Genomic DNA, 21588 nt, shown 5'->3' on the forward strand with positions numbered 1-21588 from the left:
AAGTACCACTCACTGTGAGTAAATCTTTCAGAATGATGTCCTCAATACCTACCTTTAGTTCTGGATGAACAGACAGTGAGGTGGATTGAAAACTTGCTGAAAAGCCAAGCCCAGAGGCTGGTGATCAGCGGTGTGAAGGGCAGTAACTAGTGGGGTACCCCAGGGGTCAGTACAGGGTCCAGTCCCGTTTAATGGCTTCATTAATGATCTAGATGATGGGGCAGAGCGTACCCTCAGCACGTTTGCTGATGACACCAAACTGGGAGGGATGGCTGATACACCAGAAGGTTGCGCCACCACCTAGAGGCACCTGGATAGGCTGGAGAAATGGACTGACAGGAACCTCATGAAGTTCAACTGGGAGAAGTGCAAAGTCCTGCTCCTGGGAGGAACCACCTCAGGCACCAGGACATGCTGGGGGCCACCCGCGTGGAAAGCAGCTTGACAGAAAAAGACCTGGGGGTCCTGGTGGGCACCGAGTTGAACATGAGGCAACAAGGTGCCATTGCCGCAAAGAAGACTATTGGTAATCCTGGACTGCATTAGGAGGAGTGTTGCCAGCAGGTCAAGGGAGGTTATCCTTCCCCTCGACTCAGCACTGGGGAGGCCACACCTGGAGTGCTGGGATCCCCAGTACAAAAGAGATATAGACATACTGGAGAGAGTCCAGCAAAGGGTCACAAAGATGCTGAAGGAACCGGAGCATCTCTTATATGGGGAAACACTGACACAGCTGGGTCTGTTTAGAGGAGAGAAGGCCCAGGGGGATCTTATCAGTGTGTATAAACACCTGGAGGAAGGGTACAAAGAAGACAGAGCCAGGCTCTTTTCAGTGGCATCCAGTGACAGGACAAGAGGGAAAGGCCACAAACTGAAACAGGTTCCCTCTGAACATCAGGAAACACTTTCTTACTGTGAGAGTGACCAAGCACCAGCACAGGTTGCCCAGGGAGGTTGTGGAGTCTCCATCCTTGGAGATACCCAAAAGCTGTCTAGACATAGTCTAGGACAACTGGCTCTCGGTGGCCCTGCTTGAGCAGGGGGGTTGGACCAGACGACTTCCACAGTTCCCTTCTGACCTCAGGCATTCTGTGATTCTGTGATTTGAAATTCCCAATGAATTCAATGGAAGCAAAGTTACACCAACTCCTAAGCACTTTAAAAAAAAAAAATCTCTGTGTACTAATCTCTTGGGCATTGGCATTCTGATTTCAGTTCTCAGGGTATCAAGGCTATGCCTGTACAAATGACGAAAATATAACTAATCAGTAACCTGAAGAAAATGCAGAGTTTATAACTTTTATACAAAACACAAGGTTGATGACCGGTGGTTCTCCATGTTCTTGGAATTTCATGCTTGGACAGTGAGCTACACGCTCACCCGGGCACGCACACTTGGCTAGCAAACATTTATCTGCCTCTGTACTCTACTGAGGATTCATTAGCAAGCACTGGGGAAGAGAACAAAACCAGTCACCAGCTGAAAGAAAAACATACCCTTCACTGGGAAAGAGGTTTATGGACTAGTACAAGCGTCTCTGACAAGAAATTTTTGCAGAAGGACAGAGATCCAGAGTCCACATTTTCTCTTTTCGCTTCTGTAGCAAATACTTGGCTAAATAGAGATGGAGTGGAGCAGCTGCACTTCCATTGGTTTGGTGTTCATCCTGACTTTTCTATCCATTTTGAAAATGAGAGCTTTCTGGAATAACCACCGGGGAAAGAATTTTCCCCCAGGACCAAGAGCATTACCTATCATTGGAAATCTGCACCTCTTTGATTTGAAAAGACCCTACAGGACTTATCTACAGGTAGTCATTATCTTTTCTATTCGCCCCATAATTGCACATATAACCAAGCCCCATAGTCCAAGGTGTCAGAGAGTTTCTCCTATTGCACTCAACCTGTTGCATCCACAGATGATCCTTAGCAAGGAACAGGAGACTGTTATTTGAGCAGAAAACTTTGAATGTAGCAAGATTTGTTCTTTACTGTAATACTTTCTCTGTGCAACTTCATGCATTAGGTTTCAGCCTTCAACAGCTCTTAAACTAATAATAAGGGCTCTCCTAATTTCTGTGGTAATTTTGAGGAAAAGGTAACTGAATAAGGAGTGATTTTGCTATGTGATCTAACTCCCTCCACCTTCCACTGATTGATGTGACTGCAGCTTCCTGCCTTCACTGATTTAGCAACGCTTCTCATCTCCCTTTCCTCCTTTCTTCCCCAAAAGCTGAAGATAACTATATACTTTTAATATTCAGGGCCAACAGTTGCCAGAATATACAGCAAAGATCTAAGCAAATCAAAGTAATAAATCTTCCGGTTTTCCTCTAGTGCTTTCTTTACCTAGTTTATTGTAGGACTTTCCTGATTTTGAGTCGAAGACTTCTATGAGCCTGCTCCTTAGAGTTTTTTCTACTTAGGCATTGAAATTGCACATCCTCATTGCTGATGATTTTTAAAAGGGGTATTTGCACCTACATATCTGTAAGTATGTTACATCCACAAATCAAAAGACTGCTCAGATGGAATGTCTGGAAAATCACCTTAGCTATCCAATTCAGCCTAATTGTGTTGCCAAAAGCAAGCTCCATCTCTTTTCAGGCCAACAGAAGCAACGTGTCTCTGCTGTAATTCAGTGATTCCGTTCTAATGGAGGAGGTTGGTTCTCTGGCTCGAGCTTAGTTCAATAGTCACACATACTTAGTGTGTAAATGCAACTGGAGACCATTTGCTCATCCTGAGCATCACAATTGCAAGCACTGGAGAGTCCTGACTGGAGAACACCCTTTGAAAGATCATATTCTGCCACAGCTACAGCAGCCTGGGATAACAGCATCACCATCAAAGCAGCTACTCTTAATTCAGATGCATGTCGCTGCTGTGTTATTTCATATAGTTGGCTGGACTTGCTTACCAGTTGCTGAACATTTTGCATAATGATGCTAAATAGTTGCCTTCTGTTTCTTTGTGCAAACACACTAGAAAATAAGTGCAGTCAGGAAAACCCCTTCCTACTGTCAGAAGAATCAAGAACACTGAGATATATGAAAATAAGTCTGCCTGTACAAGCTAAAAAGGTACCAGCTCAGGCCAAAGATTGTCTCTGAGAGAGACTCATGTTGGATGTAGTCATACATAAAAACTGAGAATTTACCTAATGCTAGATCCAGACCCAGAAACTCACTTGGTGTTTTATACAATAACGGTAGCAAAGGTTTAAACAGATTTAGCCTGTAGACAAAAGAAACACAATAACATAGAGATCAGTGTGAAAACATGAGTCAAAAATAGAATTTACAGGGATTCCTGAGGGAAGGCAGAGCTGTCAGCACAATCCTTGACTGACTTGGGGTTTCAGCTGTTAACACTTCTGCTCGGTTTAACGCAACGGGACTCCACTCCTGACTGTGCCATTTAGTCATTAGCCATCATAATGTCTGGCAGGTTCATGTTATTTAAATCAATTCTCTTTCTCTATACTTAGGAAAACATTTAACATTTTAGTAACTTAGAGGCAGGACAGGAAAATAAGCAGCACTGAAAGGGTGGTGAATTTCTTTGTAAGCTATAAAAGCTGTGAACCACTGTTATCTTCTTCTGACAGCTGTCAAAATTATATGGTCCAGTCTTCAGTGTTCAGATGGGGCTAAGGAAAATCGTAGTGCTTTCTGGGTATGAGACAGTGAAGGAAGCTCTCGTAAACCAGGCGGATGCGTTTGCAGAAAGACCTAAGATCCCAATCTTTCAAGATTTGACTAGAGGATATGGTAAGTTTGTTTTATTTCTCCTTATCAGCTATTCAGAAAGCTTTTTCCTACAGGCAGAGCAGAAGCTGGCACATCATTTGGAATCAGAGACCTGTCATGGCTTAACCCCAGCCAGCAACTAAGCACCACGCAGCCGCTCACTCACCATCACCCACTGGGATGGGGGAGAAAATCGGAAAAAAGTAGAACTCTTGGGTTGAGATAAGAACAGTTTAATAGAACAGAAAGGAAGAAACTAATAATGATAGTAATAGCAATAATACCATGACAGTAATACATTATTGTCATATACAATTGGAATTACAAAACAAGTGATGCACAATGCAATTGCTCACCACTTGCTCATCGATGCCCAGTTAGTTCCTGAGCAGTGATCCCTCCCAGCTCCACTCCCCCCAGTTTATATACTGGGCATGACGTCCCATGGTCTGGAATACCCCTTTGGCCAGTCTGGGTCAGCTGCCCTGGCTGTGTCCGCTCCCAACCTCTTGTGCCCCTCCAGCCTTCTTGCTGGCTGGGCATCAGTAGCTGAAAAATCCTTGACTTAGTATAAATACTACTTAGCAACAACTGAAAACATCAGTGTGTTATCAACATTCTTCTCATACTGAATCCAAAACATAACACTATACCAGCTACTAGGAAGAAAATTAACTCTGTCCCAGCTGAAACCAGGACAGACCATACAAGGCATTGGAAATAGGAAGCAATTTCATTGATTTCAGTGCATTTATTCAAATTTGAAAGTACTGACAGTGACAACAAAACAACCGTAACTCTAACAATAACAACAGCAACAGATAACAGATAGTGTCACATTTTCAGGCTCTAGAACAGGGCCATGTATGCCAGGGAAGGCATTTCTAGCTCCTGTGGTATGGTTCTGGACTTCTGGTGTTTTGAGCTTATCACAGAACCTCCTTTTCCTGAAATGACTATTATACCCATGCTTCTCATTTCAAGTGGTGAATACTGCTTTTAAAATCTGAATGTGACAATGGAATGGAACACATACAGAATTGGGCATTTATTTTAATAAGGGAAATACTGTATACTGAGCTGGGTTCCAAATGAGAGTTTCACACCCAAACTTCATTCATGAAACTCATGAAAGTTTCATATTTACATCTCCAAAGACCCTTGGACAAATTCAGCAATAATTCTGTGAACATTTTAACAGTTGCATCTTTTGATCACATTATTGCCTGTAAACTTTCTTTACGTCTTATTTTTTCTCCTTGAAAAGAATATAACTGAAGTCTTTAGTTACATGGTGTAACAATTTCAGTGAAAAACCGATTGAGGAGGTTTTAAGATGCTACCTAAATTTTAAGGATATTTGTGCCCAGTCAGGTTTCTCCTGCAATCATCAGAGACTTGAGATCTCAGTTCAATTCCACTTCCAAAGTACGATGATCAGCGGTTTGAATTTCCAATGCCCTTTCTTTCAGTGACAAGTGTCTCTCAGAGACATATATTCTTCTTAAGATTTGATTAAATACCTCTTAAATAGTTTACACTCCTTTTTTTTGTGTGTGCAATAAACCTATTGGTGAGGCATGAAAATACTTAAGGGAAAGTCATTTTTTTTCCCCAGCCAGATGTAATTTAGCTTGTTTTAAAAGTGACTGCTACTAAATATTTACATTATTTGCCTACAAATTAGTTACTTAAAATCTTCTGCCACCTTGAAATGCTCTCTGTGTGTCAGGGATTGTTTTTGCTCATGGTGAAAACTGGAAGGTGATGCGAAGATTTACTCTCACAACCTTACGAGACTTTGGAATGGGAAAAAGGGACATTGAGGACCGCATTGTGGAGGAGTACGGGTATCTGGCAGACAGCATCGTGGCACAAGAAGGTGGGTGGATGATTCATTCTTCAAACCTCTAAGGATTTGTTCAAGTACCCAGACGCTTGCCAGTAACCTTCTCACGTTCAGATCTTTTCAAGAAATGTACTTCAGGCTGAATCGATTTGATCAATTTGGCTCCTCTGGCATTTTTGTGTCTTGGCATGGTATTTAACATTGAATAATAATCAATAATAGCAATCAATCATAACAAATAAATAGCAATAATTAGTATTAAATTTACATTTCCAAATTACATCTTTTGCCACAATGTAATATATTTTTTTTGTTCCTTGTATAGGAAAGCCCTTTGATGGTAGTAAAATGATTAATGCAGCAGTTGCTAACATAATTGTGACAATAATACTTGGAAAACGATTTGATTGCAAAGACTCAAGATTTATGAGACTTATAGATTTGATCAAAGAAAATGTGAGGCTTGCTGGGAAACCTTTGGTTACGGTAATGATAAACATTTTTATGTTGCTGTTCTACTGCATGCTATAGGAACATAGTAATACTGGTAGTCAATTGTTTCTATTAAAGAGAAAAATCTGAGACTCTGAGATCTAATAGGTTTACAAGCACTTTCTGGGACAAAACAAAGCTTGAGAGGCAGTCTGGGAATCTTGAAGCTAACAATCAAACTCCCAGTCTTTCAAAAACATACTTAAGCTATAGCTTGAAGAGTGCTAAATCTGGACTGGAAAAAAATCAGATCATGTAGTGCTCAGCATTCCCCCCCAAAATGGTTCACACACATAAAGTGACCTGGCATAACAGAACACTCTCAGAACACAGGGCAGGGAGAAGCTATAGAGTATATGGTCTACCTGTACAAGGAGCTCTAATACGAAATCTATTTTCCCACACTTCTAGTACACTGAAATATCCCAATGAGTAATAAATACTCTCTGATCCTTGCATGCAATGCTGCGGCACAGCAGATTCACTTCTGTTCCTTTAGGCTTTGAAACAGAAAAAAAACCCCCAAAACTTAGTGGAAGAGCTGGCTGAAACAATAAAAGAAGTTGCTGGCCAACATTTCCATCTCCCTGGTGGCAAGTTGCAGGTGTTTCAGTCTGACATCTACACTACTCCTGCAAAATAGTAACTTGGGGCTGAGAGTTTTCCATGTATTCAGTGGTCTTTGATGGATTTTCTACCATGAATTCATCCAGTCACTTTTTCATATTCTAAAGAAAAAAATATTAATGTCAAGTCTTTGCCTTTACGTCTGCAAAATGGGCACAATATTATTAATTTGTTTCTGTAGTGTTTTCAGACCTCTGGCTAGTAAATTCTCTCTAATCCACTCTTGTAGATATACAACATCTTCCCACAACTTGGATCCCTCCTAAGGGCTAACAAGATTCTTCTCCAACACAGAGATGAATTCCAAGCGTATCTAGAAGCTACTTTTGTAGAATGTCTCAAAACCCTGGACAAAAATGATCAAAGAAATTTTATTGATGCTTTCCTGGTTAAACAGCAGGAGGTAACTGAATCATTTCTTATTTATTCCAACTTTTATGGTTATGTGAAGAAATTTACAATCTGCTTTCAGTCCATATAATTATAGCTATATTTCTTTAGGGAATCTATCTTTGACAAAACACAAATAACGAACTGGTAGAGTTGAACAGATATTTCACTCTGTTGCAGTTCCAACCCCTTTTAATTGGCAAACATTTATCCTTATTTATGCTTTTCTTCAGACTGTATCAATATATTATTAACAGAGGCTGCATCTTTTTATCTGCTCGCTCTGTTGTCCTAGCCCTTCTGGCTCTTTCAAAACCATAATGCATTACAGAACAAAAGCGCTACCTGGGCTTTACTGGGATCCTTATTCGGGGTCTCTGAAATATCTGAGTTACCTTCTTCACAGAGAAAACAGCTCTCTTTGCAGCTGGCCCCAGTAAACGCAGAGATCATGCAAAACATAAAACCTATGCCAACACTGTTCTCCAGGTACAAGCCCAAAGCTGCTCTTTGTCTCTCACACTTTTGTAAAATATAGGATTTATTGCTTAGTAAATGTTTAGCTACGTAAATTGCATTTTCACATGGAAAGCTTTATGTTTTCATCCTCTTTTCTCAACCACTTCTTTCAGGAGAAATCCACTACCAATGGCTATTTCCATAATGACAACTTGCTAAGCTTGATAAGCAATTTGTTTACTGCTGGTATTGAGACAATTTCCACCACACTAAACTGGGGCTTTCTGCTGATGCTAAAGTACCCTGAAATTCAGAGTAAGTGGTTTTATGACAGATGCTGTTACACTCTGTGCATTAGGAACTGAACAGGAGCCTGGAGGGTCAACATATCTGTTAATACACTAAGTTACAAAAAGCCAAGATTTCCAACTAATTGTTGTCTAGGTATCGCTGTGCCCTGTGGTTCAGGCCCAATGAGGGGTACACTAGTCAGCCTACCAGTAGATTATAAAGAGAGTTCATAGGGGCCAGGCCCTTTGCTCAGTAAAATCTCATTAATTAGAGAGAGCTGTCCTGCGTTGGCCGATGAAAATGTTCCAGGTTTCCCTCAGAAACAGGCTGTTGATAAACCAAAGGCCTGTGCAGATGGTAAATGGACTGTACTGAGGCTTTAAATACCTGAGAAGATTCAGGGAATTGCTCTTTGTCTGACATCTCCATTCCAATTTATGGCACAGCGTTGTTAGGAGTCAAGTGGGGTTTTTGAGAAACCTTTTGGTCAGAGCGAGAAACTTTAGGCAGAAGAGAGGGCAGAAAAATATAAGTCTTTAGGTTTCTTGTTGGTAAAGAAATAAACAGTGTAGTTCTGTCCACCTCCTATTATTTCTGAAAGGAAAAAGAGATTTTGGGAGAATTTATGGTTTTCACTCAAGGTCTTTTATACTTTACATCAGTAAAGGACAGTATGTCTCAGGGATGAGTGAGTCCTTGTCCCTTTCTTATAGTTGATTCTTTCCTCAGGAAAGGTCCAAGAAGAGATAGAGCGAGTGATAGGGTCAAACCCCCCACGGATCAAGCACCGAACTCAGATGCCATATACGGATGCTGTCATCCATGAAATTCAGAGGTTCGCTAATATCCTGCCATTGAATTTGCCTCATGAGACTGTTGCAGATGTCACTCTCAAAGGCTATTTCATTCCCAAGGTGAGATGCCTACAGGATTGTTTCTTTTAACATTTCTTTTTTCTCAGACCTGGTTAATGTGATAAACGTGAACTCCCTAATGAAGTCCCATAACCGCAGTCAGAATAATCTCTTCCTCCAGGCTGACAATCTTGAAGTCTTATTGCCATTACTGCCACCACAATATTTGTCCATGGATTAATTCTAGTCTTACTTTGCAGGGAACCTACATCATCCCTTTATTGGCCTCTGTCCTGCAAGACAAATCGCAATGGGAGAAACCAGACATGTTCTATCCTGAGCACTTCCTTGACGCCAACGGAAAATTTGTGAAGAAAGATGCTTTCATGCCATTTTCAGCAGGTGCCTTCCCTTTTCCATGTACTGCTGTTGCAAGTACAGATCTTAGACAAGAACTACTTGTACCAGTGGTTTTTTGTTACAGAAGCCTGCCTTCCACTCTGTCTTTTTCATGAGACCATTTCACAATCCATAGTTCACAGATTTCTCATCACCTCTGATAAGAGAGAGTACTCACAAATGTCTGCTAATTCTTCCAGCCTCTGGATGTTATTGGTTTCTCAGCATTCAATGATGATAAACAAGAATTTGCAGTGCCTTCTTAAATATGAGGGAGGTTTTCAGCAAATTCCGTGACAACACATTTCTGCATTACAATCTGTAGCCCACAACTGTTCTATGGCCTGGGCTGCTTTGTCTGTGACTCTTGCCATACCCAGCTGCGTTGACTATGACCACACACAAAGCACACAGGAAAGGGCTTCTGTGTCTTTCCTGGGGAACTACGCTTCATTTTTGCATGTCCCTTCTAAAAAGTCACAAATAATGTTGGTTGGGATCAAGACTTCATCTACTGTGCCAACAAAGAGGAGTCACCTTATATAAAAACCCAAATTCTGTGTAAAATCCAAGGACAGAAAGGGGTTCCCTTTTAAGTCTTCCACAGAGCGTGATTTTCACCTAAGCTTACACACCTGGACTGTTTGCCATTGCTCAATTAAGTTCCTATACATCAGTCTCTGGCTAACTTGTCTACCATATCCATAACACCACATTTTTTATAGACCTTATTTGTGTATTTTTAATTCTGCATGATATTTGACACTCACCATCCGACATATGGAAAGCCATTCTTTTTTCATAGAAGGACTTACGATACTTCCAATTCACAGGCCTTCTTTTTCAGATTTAAGTCTAGATGTCCTAGCTGAAAGCATATCCAGGGGGTGTCAGGTCTGGGCATTCCCTGGAGGGCTTATTTCATAGCACAGACATGCAATAGCTCTTCATTTCCCACTTCTGTCATACAAGGGAGTGAAAATCAAATCTTAGTTGAGGTTTTTGTTAGTTCTGGCCTTGAATCATCATGCTCTGATTAAGGCAGATTATAAGATGCTGGATTTGACCAGGACTGAGAAAAAATTATATTCACAGCACTTTTGAAGAAAGGCTTATATTAGGGGCTCCACAGAATATATCCACCACCTTCCTCCTCAGTCCCACTCTACCCAGCATTTGTGAGTCTCCAAGGTCTTTTCTGACAAATTTTAATATAAAAAATTGCATGCGACTAGACTAATAGAGCCAAAGTCTAGACTAAATCAGCCAAAGTTTGTCTGGGACCCAAAAATTGAACCAAGTAGAGGAAAAATCTGAAGAAAAATACTAATTTTATTGACAACTGAAATTCAGAAATTCAGATTGCATTTCCATACATTTCTCCCCAAATGCATGCATTTAGACAAAGGAAAAGAAAAAAATTACCAGGTGGCTTTGTTATCATACCTCTGAAGACCAAGTATGCTCTTTCTCAGATGATTCTTGTACTCAATAGACTTTTAAGAGCTACTGTATTCTTTATTTATAGCTAGGATGTGACATTTCAAATGTTCTGGATTCCCACTGATCTTCCTCAGAATAAGAGCTGCTCAGAGATTTTTATTTCTTCCAACTATTGAAGAAGCAGCTCCCACTGACTCTTTATGGCATTTCTGCATTTTGTTTCAGGGCGGAGGATCTGCGCTGGTGAGACTCTTGCGAAAATGGAGCTCTTCCTCTTCTTCACCCGTCTCCTGCAGAAGTTCACCTTCCACCCTCCCCCTGGAGTTTCTACCTCAGACCTGGACCTCAGCCCTGCTATTTCATTTAACATCAGCCCCAAACCCTATAAAATGTGTGCTGTAACACGTTCTTAGGGCTCTAATCAGCACCAGTTTGTTTTAAAAAAAAAATGTTTAAATTCCTTTTTCATGATATCTGCCACCTTAATTCATTGTCCAAAATGATTCACAACTTCACATCTTAATGAAGGTTTCCAGTACTTCTAAACCAAAATGGTGTTCTTTTTTTATTTATTTATTGGGAGAGGGCAGAAGTGGACCAGAAGTGTGGACTAATTGATGATTCATGGATCAATCTGGGCTAAAGAATACAGACCCTCATCTTTCATATTTTTACTTCAGTTTTCAAAAGCATATCCCCCAGAAATGCTCTCGGGTCCAGGTTTCTCCAAAGAGACAAAGCTGTGCTTAGCTTGTAGTATCCTGCTTAAAGATAAGCCCTGCAGAGCCTCTGTAGGGATGTTCAGAGCTTCAGGTCTTCGGAACAGAAGGGCTGTTTGGTCTTGGCAGGCAGATGGGTTCGAAGTTGGGTTGGATATACCAATGTTCCCCCATACCTCACTGAGGTTTCTCCCCTTGGCTCTTCTCCCTAATTCTTCTGCTCTTGAGGAGCATTCAGTCCCTGCCTCTGCCTGGGCAGTAATCAGTACTGACCGCCTGTGGTGTGCCTTAAAGCTCAGCTTTTCTTAGGTTGGCTATTTTACTTGGCACTGGAAGGACAATATTCCCTGCTCTGCCATTTCTCCTGAGAGTAGGGCTTGAAGCAAGACACTCATTCCTTCTCCTTGAAGGAGACACTCCTCTGAACATTCCCTTTCATTTGACCTCATTCCCTTGGTTTGGGGGGGTTTCATATCAACACTTCTCCATGTGCTTTTGTCTCCTTACCCAAACAAGATTCTGATCATTAGGCTGTGAACAATTCAATAATTATGAAAAGATTCAATCCACTTTAAAGTTGATATACCGAGCACAGTTCTATTGCTTTATCCCCAAGTCTCTAGAACCATTTTAGATCCCCTCAGATCTTTTGCTTGGCCTTCAGCTGCCAGCCTGGGGGGCAGATCCTGTGCCATATAAGCCCTGTGTGCATGTTTCAGGTAATGCAGATACTTCAAACATCTATGAGTGTTCAAATGTAGACTACGAGATAGAGACAAATGATTAAAGACTCAAAAGTGAAAATATATGAGAATCCAAAAACTGCAGGAGTGGTTGCATCATTTTTATTTTCAGGAGAACATTTGGCCTCTTCTTTAATTCTTCTAATGTGATAATTTCTTTTTAATTTTAAGGAAAATTTTTACAAAGAAGTAGTAAACTTCTCATTTAGATCTGTTTATTTTAGTTTCTGGATTCACAAAGGCTGAGGGTTTTATTTGTTTCCAAATTTCAGGAAGCAAAACAAATTTTTAAACTCGTGTCTCTCCTACTTTCCAATCCAGGTTGCAGAGCAGGTGCAGGTGAAAACCTTGCCAATGTGGAGCTCTTCCTGTTCTTTACAAGATTCCTGCAAAAAGTTCATGGTTTTTTTCCTGCCCCTGGAGTATCCATTTCAGGTCTGACCACAGTAAGGTGCACTAGCCTTTGAGTAGACATTTTAGGATCTGGACTATGATTTGATAGTCTTTTTTTGCTAATACATAAATCCACAGACTCCTGTGACCACAGGATTATACAGGTGTGATGGCAGCAGGAGTCTATTTTTTCTCCACTTTTTGTGAGCGTTTACAGATGTCTCCAAAGCCATCCTTCAGCCTGGCCATTTTAAACAACACACAGTTGTCTCCACTCTGGTAGAGGACAGACCAGAAAAGCAATGCAGAAGAATGGTCAAACTTACTAGATACAATAAGAGAATACTCCTTCATATCTCATGGTGCTTATTGAGCTGTATATCCTCATATTGTTCTCCTCTCTGAAGCGCCAACTGTGCTAACCGTACATCCTCATTATTGGGTACCATTTTGCATCTCAAGGGGAACATCTTTAGAAAATCAGAGCTGCTGCACTGGAAGTTGTAGTCCTCCAGATCCTCACAGCCTCTGTTGTTATTTAGTCCAGGGTTCCTGTGAGAAAAACTAATGTAACTTACAGGACATTTCCATTGCAATCTTATGTGTGTCTGTCTTCTGAGCTATGTTTGCACTTGGAGAAGGTGATGTTTTTCATCAGTTAGCTGATATCTGTGAAAAATTACAATTTAATTGGCTTTACCAGGAATAAAAATATTTTTTCCATTCTCTGCCCCTGAATTTTAAATGTTATAAACACTTAGGAAAATATGGGGGAGTTCCACTGAAGACAAGGTTTGAATAAGGGAATCACTGTAGAAAAGGTATTGGAAGCTGGTGATCACACTTCATTTTCTGAAGCTGTTCTTTCTCATATCATCAAAGTACTCAAAACAAATCAGATGTTTGCATTTCTTGCTCCTATTAACCTTTAATCAAATCGCATTTATCCCAGTAATGTCAGAAATCTAATGTAACACGAAGTCTTGCATTTGTCTTACAAAAAAAGACTCTGAAGCCATAGAAAGAACGTGATAACTGAAAGCATGATCACAGTGCAGGATTGCACTGTGTTTTCCTGAGAGAGTTTCTGTTTGTATGAAACAGCTAATCTTATCTAACCACCTTTGTACATATTGATTTATGTGACCTCCATTAACCTACTATCTGCGGCTTTTTCAAGTATTTATCTTCAAAGATAGAACCAGATTAAAATGGATTTTTTAGTCTCTTTCCAGTTCTAACATTTCAGGAAAAAAACACTCAATTTAAACACTGCTTTTCACTTGAAGGTTTGGAGACAGAATTATGGGAAGAAATTATTTTTTCATGAGCAAAATAGGCCCCTGTTATTTTCACTACTTCTTGCCAGCAGTTGCCACCAGCCCTGGAGAGGCTAAACCTCCGTTTCTAGGTCTTTACTAATTCAGAAGAGGGTGGACGTCATCTGCAAGAGAGCAATGCCAGATTGTGCATGAGTTATAGCACCGTTGCTCGATGTTTGCAAGAGCACCAGGATGAAAATCATCACGGAGGCTGTAACTCCTCCAGGTGAGACCCACACACTTCAGAAGGCAGAACCCACTTGTACTAGAAACAGGACATTCATTCACATCTAATATTCGCCAAAAAGGCCCGCAGTTATAATCACAAGAGTACTTTGTTGGTCTGCCCAGTTGCCTTGGACAGTTTGGGTACACTGCTGTCAGACACGCCAGCTGACTGACTGCAGGTCACCCTGAGAAGAAACAGAAACTCTCCCTCCACCACATGACACTTGCATCTTTAGAGTGGCAATTTCTTCTTTAATTGTTATTTCTCTCTCATTTCCCTGCTATTTTCTGTTGACCTTCTTCCAGTGATGGAATGCTACAAGTCAAACAGCCCTGAAAATTTATTTCACAAATATGGATGTATCTGCCACAGCCTATCATATGCAAAGAAATAGCACTTGTGTACTTGTTACAGCAGATCTCTTCTCAGAAAAACCTGAAGCCAAGTCGACCTGAGTCCAGAGGGTCATTAGGATTTTTCCTGAATATTCCATAACTGGATACCCTCAGTAAACAAAGCATGCACTCTGTAGGCTCGGTTCTCTAAGGTCCTTGCCCTGAAGCTCGTGGCTCATTTTCTCAAGTAGAGAGACTGACCTAACCTTGTTTCTCCAACAGGCTAGCCCCTCAAATCTTCTTTCCCTTCTCCCCATGGCTTGCCTCTCTCTTTCTCTCTTTTGCTCTGTTGCTCAGACAAATTTAGGAATGACATGGAAAGAGACACCTGGTTTAAGTGGTGAACATGAAAATGAAAAAAACCCTGTACATTTGATAAATTATTCAATTTCCTGCCATGAAGGTTTTTTATTAAAAAATGATATGAAAGTTGGAACAGGGGATTTGCAACTGAGCATTAGATAATCATGTTTTTACTACATGTTTCAGGTTTAAACAGGATTTAACTCCAAAACAGAAGTTAGTCTGCTAAGAGATACTACCTTCAGCGATTTACAGATGTGATATACAAGTGCAAATATAATGGACTAGGTTGCTTTAGTCCATCAAAATGCCCAAATAAACTCAGGATCCATTTCCCTCTCTTCTCCTAAGAGAGTGTATATCATCATTAGAAGTCATCACAGGTCCAAAACCCACCTCACAAAAAACTTTGCTTGATCACTTAAATCACTGAAGTCTCAGAAAGCACCTACAGACTTATATACCAATATACATAGAAAATGTTTTAACAGAAATTCAGCAGTCACGACAGTAAAGCCATTAGGAGGAAAACACTGTTTCCATGATTGGCATTCTGCTGCTCTACATTAACACAGAGTGCTGGCCTAGGTTATCTTCTGCAAAGGAGACTCCATATATTTCGGTTTCTCAAAGGAAGTCCACCTTCTCATAGGTCTTTTCAATGAGGGTTAACATGTTCTTCAAGGCAGCTGACTGCTGAATAGTGTTCATATCCTTTAAAAGACCTTTCTGATTTTTAATCTTCAAAATTTCTTCCTAAAGAAAAAAAGAATAATAGACAACAAATAAAAATCAGCTTTCATTAAGTCCAACAGAATTTTCACTTTCATGCAGCCTAGCTGTACCTAAATACAGCTCAAACAAAAAAAGATTTAAAGACACAGAATGAGACAGTCTTCCTTCCATCAGTTAGAGAGAGATATATTTCAGGAATTATTACAGGTTCCCTAGGACCATAAGGTTCCTAGGAAAAGACATGTGATCCTTTAAATAGCAGTTTTTCTGGGGTTTTGTTCTGCTTTTAAAACATATGCATATAGTTCTCAAGAAGAAAAAAAAAAAAAAAAGAGAGAAAACTTTCAGTTATTTCAGAATTGCCCCCTCTGGCAGAGGTTAAGTGATAAAAGCACATTCTGTTGCTTTCCTTCTCATAGCCAAGGTGTCTCTAAAAATATATTCTCTGCTCACCTGCAAAGTAGGTGCCTGTAAACTGCGCCTGGGGAGCTCTGGAAGGCAGAGTGCTCCACTGCCATTTTCCTGGAATACCTAGAAAGGGAAAAAGAGAAATTAAAAATAATCCAAAAACAAACATCAGGCACACATGTAGGAAAATAAACTGGTTGTCATTATCCAACTTCTGAAAACTAAACTTCCTGATTTTGCAACTGAAGTTGGAAAGATTGAAAAGATATATTCCTGAAGGCAAATAAGTCCTTCCTTACATGACACTCTCTGCAGAAACAGCTTGTATTGTATAGTTCCGGAAGCTAGCCGATTCCTCTAGGTTAGAGGAGTGCAGCAACATCTATTGGAAATACCTTCCTGGCCTTTTTTTCATCTTCCTCTAACTGGTTCTTGAGCACCTGGATTTTGTTCTGCAGCTGCTGTATAGTTTCTTCAATGCGTTCTGCTGATTGCTCAGCTTCATTTATTTCTTCCTAAGACAAAACAGACACAAAACTAGAACAAAATTTACTTTAGAGATGGTGGGCCTTTTGTGTATAAGATACTGCTAATCAGCATCAGCTGAGTCACTGAAAAACCATCCAAAAAGATACATTGCTTTGTAGCGAAAGTGGATGATAAACATGAACAGTGGACAACTCGTCCACAACAGCACAGGCATAGCCAGCAGCCCATCTACTAAAAAGTTACCTGTCTGCTGCTGCTCAGTGTGTTGTAAGATATTTTCTTCCCTTCCTTGCCTTGCATACCTGCAATTGTACCAAAGACTCTTCATTTGTCTCAAGCATTTGTTTCTCTGCCATTTGAAGGCTCGGGATATTCTTCAGGTTGCCCAGCTTCCCCGGAGGCACTTTTAAAGTCTTGAAAAATCTCAGCACCCTTTATTACAGAAAAAGGAAAGCATGACTTGTTTGGAGTTCTTTGCAAAACAAAAAGAAAACTGACTAATGACTTCTTTGGGAAAAACTAAACTCAGTTTAGCCCAATTGCTGCCAGTGAAGTAAAACGATCCAGACAGGAAGAAAAGCTGTCTTGAATTGTTTTCCAAAATCATGTGGAACAGCTGTCTAAAGAAGGAACCAGGAACAAGAAATCCCACCATTCTAACCTTTGCTATTACACTGACACTGTGTGGTTTTTATCCCACTGACCTCTACACTCCATGACTGTAAACTGATGTGAACTAATATTTTCCCAGTTCTGACCTTTCTGTTTTTCAAAGTAAAAGTAAGTTCTAAATGCAGCATTTTTAACTGCTTCCAAACAAAGGTCATTTTAGTAAAATCTGTAAATGCTTTTGTGAAACATGATATATAGTTTTATGCCAGAGGAAGAGTTTTAGCTTGGTCTCAAAAGTCCTTCTGATTCTGAGGAAGACTTGAATTCTTCTAAGTTGTATCTGTCCGTTAGATACACCAAACCACCACAATTTCCACGCATCTCAGATGAGATTACAGAAGTTTGGTAACTCAGAAATTAAAATTGTCACAAACTAAACATTAAAAAAAAAAACAAACAAACAAACCCAAACATTTATGAAAAACCTGCTCCTCATATTTGAATCTTGAAGTACTGTAAGAATGAAGAAGCAACACATAGGCTCAAGCTCTATGCTGATAAGAGCTTGGTATACCGACACACACACACACACAAAAATTCGCAGACACTCAAGCATACATAATTATTCCCACAATGACATAAAAAGGCTACAAGTTACACCTCAACACAAAATTTCAATTCTCTTCGAAGTAACTTCAGCAGTCAGAAAATGAATTAGCATTTAAGAAAATTTAGCTATAACTGCTCCTGCCACTATCATAAAATGATAGCAAAATAAATAGCTGCCCACAAATTTAAACCCCATATAAAAATACAAAGCTGATTCAAGGACCTCTGAAGAATACCTCCTAGGTTCTGTTACTCATATAGAAATAGTTGAAGTGAGTCTTTCAACAGCTCTTGCTTGTCCATTTCAAGCAACATATCGTTGAGGTACTTCCCTCCTTGATTTTGCATCAACTCTCCCTTCCAAGATTTCCTAAATGAGATTGCTCGCAGAAGCAGTTCTGTAAGCATGGTACAAAACAACTGGGTAAACTAAATCCCTTCTCTCCCTCTTTTTTTTTTTTTTTTAATTATAATTTCTTACCTTTCTTTCAGTAAATTGAGGTGCCTCTGAACATCATCTTTTCTTTCAATTCGTTGGCACAAAACAGATCTGGAAAGAAAATAAAGGCAGAATTTTCATCACGAACCCTGCAAGCACAGAGAACACATCAAGTGAAGTGAACATAGTCAGAACTTCTCTAGCTAAAAATTTCCAACTTCAGATAGAAAGTTTACATTATACTGGACAAAATTAACACAGCCAGCCATGCTGCCCAAAAAAGCTCCAAAGCTTTTCCAGTTCAAGCAATGTTATGATTTTTACTTTATTCCTTGTGGAAACCAAGAACCACCACCAGGATATTTGGCACTTACAGTATTGTTGAATCCATAACAGTTTCCAGAAACTGCCTACTGCTCTCTGAGAGAGTCTGCCAAGATCCTGTTTTAGCACTGGTTAGCTTCACCTTTTTTGAAGAACCTTTTTCTCCTGTTTACACAAAGGAAAAAAAGGAAAAAATATGATTTGTCAAACCTGGATAGAAAGCTTCATGACTTAATTCAGTCAGATCGTAGTCAAAGGTGTAGCAGTTAAGATTTTTCCATGTCACAAAACTATCAGGTCAAATCTATCCACACTAGGTGGTACTTCTTATTTGTAAGTCACAAGTTGTTCAAAAAGCACAAAATAGAAAAGGTTCTTTCTTACAGCAATTTCATTCTAAACAGATACTTTCCTAAAAATCATTGGCAATACAAGTGAGAAAACCCAGAATGAAATAAACAAAAGAGCGGGAATATACATAAGAAGAAACTCAGTTCAGCAGGGGCCTCATCTCATCTGTATGTTCAACACAACACATGCCAGTCTTAAGACCAAAGGTTAACAGAGAAGACATTGACCTGACCTGTGAAGAGAAAGTTAAAATGTTCTGGGTGCTTGTGGTGGAATTTTACAAGAGAATAACACTACTTGCAAACAAAAGCATATGATTAATACATGCATATATAACACATATAATATTAACATACACCGGCTAAGACTGTACTGTGAATACTCAGTTACTGTTCAGAGAGAAAACTTTGAAACTTATTTCAGTGACATTTCAGACAGCTATGATTTCAACATAGCAGTTACTACTTTTACTTTCAGTGTTTTTTCAAAACACTGAATTTGCACGAGACAAACATAAGGAAAGAATACAATCCTACCTGCAGGGGAATAGTCCCGTTGTTCCTTAGCTTTCCTTTTGACTGTCTGAGTGACCTGAAAGGAAAGCAATTCACTCTTCTTAATTCCTCCCATTCCAAGAATGAGGTCATGAAATAAGAAACACACAAGAAGTTTGGCTATCCAGCCACATCTTGAGATCATGCCATTCCTAAGTTCAGTGTTTAAGTGAGCCATTTCCAACAGAAAGCTGTCTAGGCCAATCCTGAGACATGCAGAGAATATTTTCCAGAACTGAATAAACATCACCTGAGCTGAATGAACTCTATCACTCTGGTCAAACAGATGCCATGCAGCTCTTCAAAACTGCACACCCAGCTTGCCTTTCTATTAATGATCAGGCAATGCTTCCCTCTACTTGTCACAGGCACAGTAGCACGCAACTAGAAATTCTGGAAACTTGGGAGCAGCTAAGTCAGTGGGTCTCAAAAGAGCTGTTCACACTGGACATTTTCTCAAGAGGACTACAATTAGTTAATGAAATATTCTGCATAAATTCCAGTAAAAAAATGGACAAAAAAGCCCCTTTTTTTTCCCCTTTGGTTACTTTTGATCCAAAATAATTATTACCTTTCTTTTTTGACCTTGTTTTCCTCCTTCTGCATCTGTTCCCTTTTTTTTGCTGGAAGGCCCTTGCTGATTTTCTGATTGAAATGGTTTTCTTGCTGATCCTCCACCAGCGGTCTTCCCCATTTTACTGGAAGATGTGTGGTGGCGTTTCATTACCTGTAAACCAAATGAAACAAGAGGAAACAAAACCAAAATTAAAATCCAGCACTTATAATCTATACAGTACAAACCACACATTAACAAGCAAAATGACAGAAATATCCAGTGCTACACACAAATTTTGGCATATTGGCTACAAAGCCTAAATCTTCCACATTTATTTATCTAAGTGCAGGACTACTAAAAAAGCATCCCCATTTGCCTTTTAGACAAGTGTTATGGTTTAACCCCAGCCAGCAACTAAGCACCACGCAGCCGCTCACTCACTTCCCCCCCACCCAGCGGGATGGGGGAGAGAATGAGGGAAAAAAGAAAAAAAGGTAAAACTCATGGGCTGAAATAAGAACAGTCTAACAGAACAGAAATTAAGAAAATAATGATAACAATAATAAAGTGACAACTATAATAATAAAAAAATTCAAATATACAAAACAAGTGATACACAATGTAATTGCGCACCACTTGCCGACCGATGCCCAGTTAGTTCCCGAGCAGTAATCCCTCCCCCAGCCCCACTCCCCCCAGTTTTTATACTGGACATGACGTCCCATGGTCTGGAATACCCCTTTGGCCAGTTTGGGTCAGCTGCCCTGGCTGTGTCCCCTCCCAACTTCTTGTGCCCCTCCAGCCTTCTTGCTGGCTGGGCATGAGAAGCTGAAAAATCCTTGACTTTAGACTAAACACTACTGAGCAACAACTGAAAACACCAGTGTGTTATCAACATTCTTCTCATACTGAACCCAAACCACCATACCAGCTACTAGGAAGAAAATTAACTCTATCCCAGCCAAACCCAGGACAACAAGTCTTTGCGTATTCCACATCTCTAAGCTTAAAAGCCAGCATGCCTGTATGCCAAAGAGCAGCAACAGCAATGCACTGGTAACTGCACTAAGAACAGCCTGGTTTGTCCTTAAAGGCCTCCAACAATAGACATGCTTTATCTTTCTAAAGCAGTTCAGCGCAGTGATCCTACTACCAGAACTTTTTACCCTGGTACCTAACCGTGACGTTCCTTGCTACAGTCTGCGGTTTCTTCTCTTACTCACTCTAGAGATGGAGGAAGAAGAAGTCACACAGAAGGGAGTAACCGTTAGACCCCACCAGCCCGCTCTTTACTGAGCACAACGACTCAGGTGTATTCAGATGCTCTTTAATCCCCTCAGGCCACTTCTTCCCTCACGCACAGGCCCCATCCCGGCTCGCCAGGCGACAGTCGCGACAGACACCAGGCAAGCCAGCCCTGCCTCTCCCCCGCCTCCCGGAACGGCGAATTTTGTGGGACAGCAGTTGCAGCGTCCCTCAGGCTGCTCGGCGCGGACTACAACTCCCGGCATGCAACGCTGCCCGCCGCCGCCGCGCCACAGGCCCACCGAGCGAAAGGCATGCTGGGAGTTGTAGTCTTCACCACTCACACCCCCCCGTACCCCCCCAAACTCCTGCTCCCCGTTTGCTACCGGATAACACCGCGGGAACCTCCACAAAACCTCGCACCGGCTCATCCCGCCCCGAGAACTCACCGCCTCACCTCCTACTCCTCCTCCTCAACTCTCCCGCCGGTTCCGCCGAGCCCTTCGCAAACCGTTTTCCCTCCCTCTCCGCTCACCCCACGGCGCATGCGCGCTGCTCGTTCCCGCCGGCTGCGACAGGAAGGCGGGGCGCTGGGGGCGGCACTCT

General features: G+C 40.8%; 2 protein-coding genes across 5 annotated transcripts; one reads left to right on the forward strand and one right to left on the reverse strand.

The window, feature by feature from the left end:
• Window position 1: 1 nt before the first annotated feature.
• Window positions 2-11102, forward strand: LOC142040760 (cytochrome P450 2K1-like). The gene is made up of 9 exons (XM_075048964.1): window positions 2-1811; window positions 3611-3773; window positions 5485-5634; window positions 5927-6087; window positions 6950-7123; window positions 7743-7884; window positions 8590-8774; window positions 8975-9116; window positions 10782-11102. Exons 1-9 carry the CDS (start codon window positions 1626-1628, stop codon window positions 10967-10969), a joined length of 1491 nt encoding a protein of 496 aa, XP_074905065.1. The 5' UTR covers window positions 2-1625; the 3' UTR covers window positions 10970-11102.
• Window positions 11103-12781: 1679 nt separating this feature from the next.
• Window positions 12782-21551, reverse strand: CENPQ (centromere protein Q). 4 transcript variants are annotated; one of them, XM_075048967.1, is made up of 9 exons: window positions 21099-21152; window positions 19753-19908; window positions 19164-19218; window positions 18327-18441; window positions 17995-18063; window positions 16595-16724; window positions 16199-16318; window positions 15849-15926; window positions 12782-15416 (listed from the first exon to the last, which is right to left on the reverse strand). In XM_075048967.1, the coding sequence occupies exons 1-9, from the start codon at window positions 21105-21107 to the stop codon at window positions 15288-15290; spliced, it is 861 nt and encodes a 286-aa protein (XP_074905068.1). In that variant the 5' UTR covers window positions 21108-21152; the 3' UTR covers window positions 12782-15287. The 4 variants fall into 4 exon arrangements, with proteins under 4 accessions (XP_074905068.1, XP_074905069.1, XP_074905071.1 ...); XM_075048968.1 differs by lacking the exon at window positions 21099-21152 and adding an exon at window positions 21432-21551 and having other exon boundaries at window positions 12783-15416; XM_075048970.1 differs by lacking the exon at window positions 21099-21152 and adding an exon at window positions 21440-21540 and having other exon boundaries at window positions 12783-15416.
• Between the last annotated feature and the right edge of the window lie 37 nt (window positions 21552-21588).

This window comes from Buteo buteo, chromosome 17 (assembly GCF_964188355.1).
Source record: "Buteo buteo chromosome 17, bButBut1.hap1.1, whole genome shotgun sequence".
NCBI classification, from domain to species: Eukaryota; Metazoa; Chordata; class Aves; order Accipitriformes; family Accipitridae; genus Buteo; species Buteo buteo.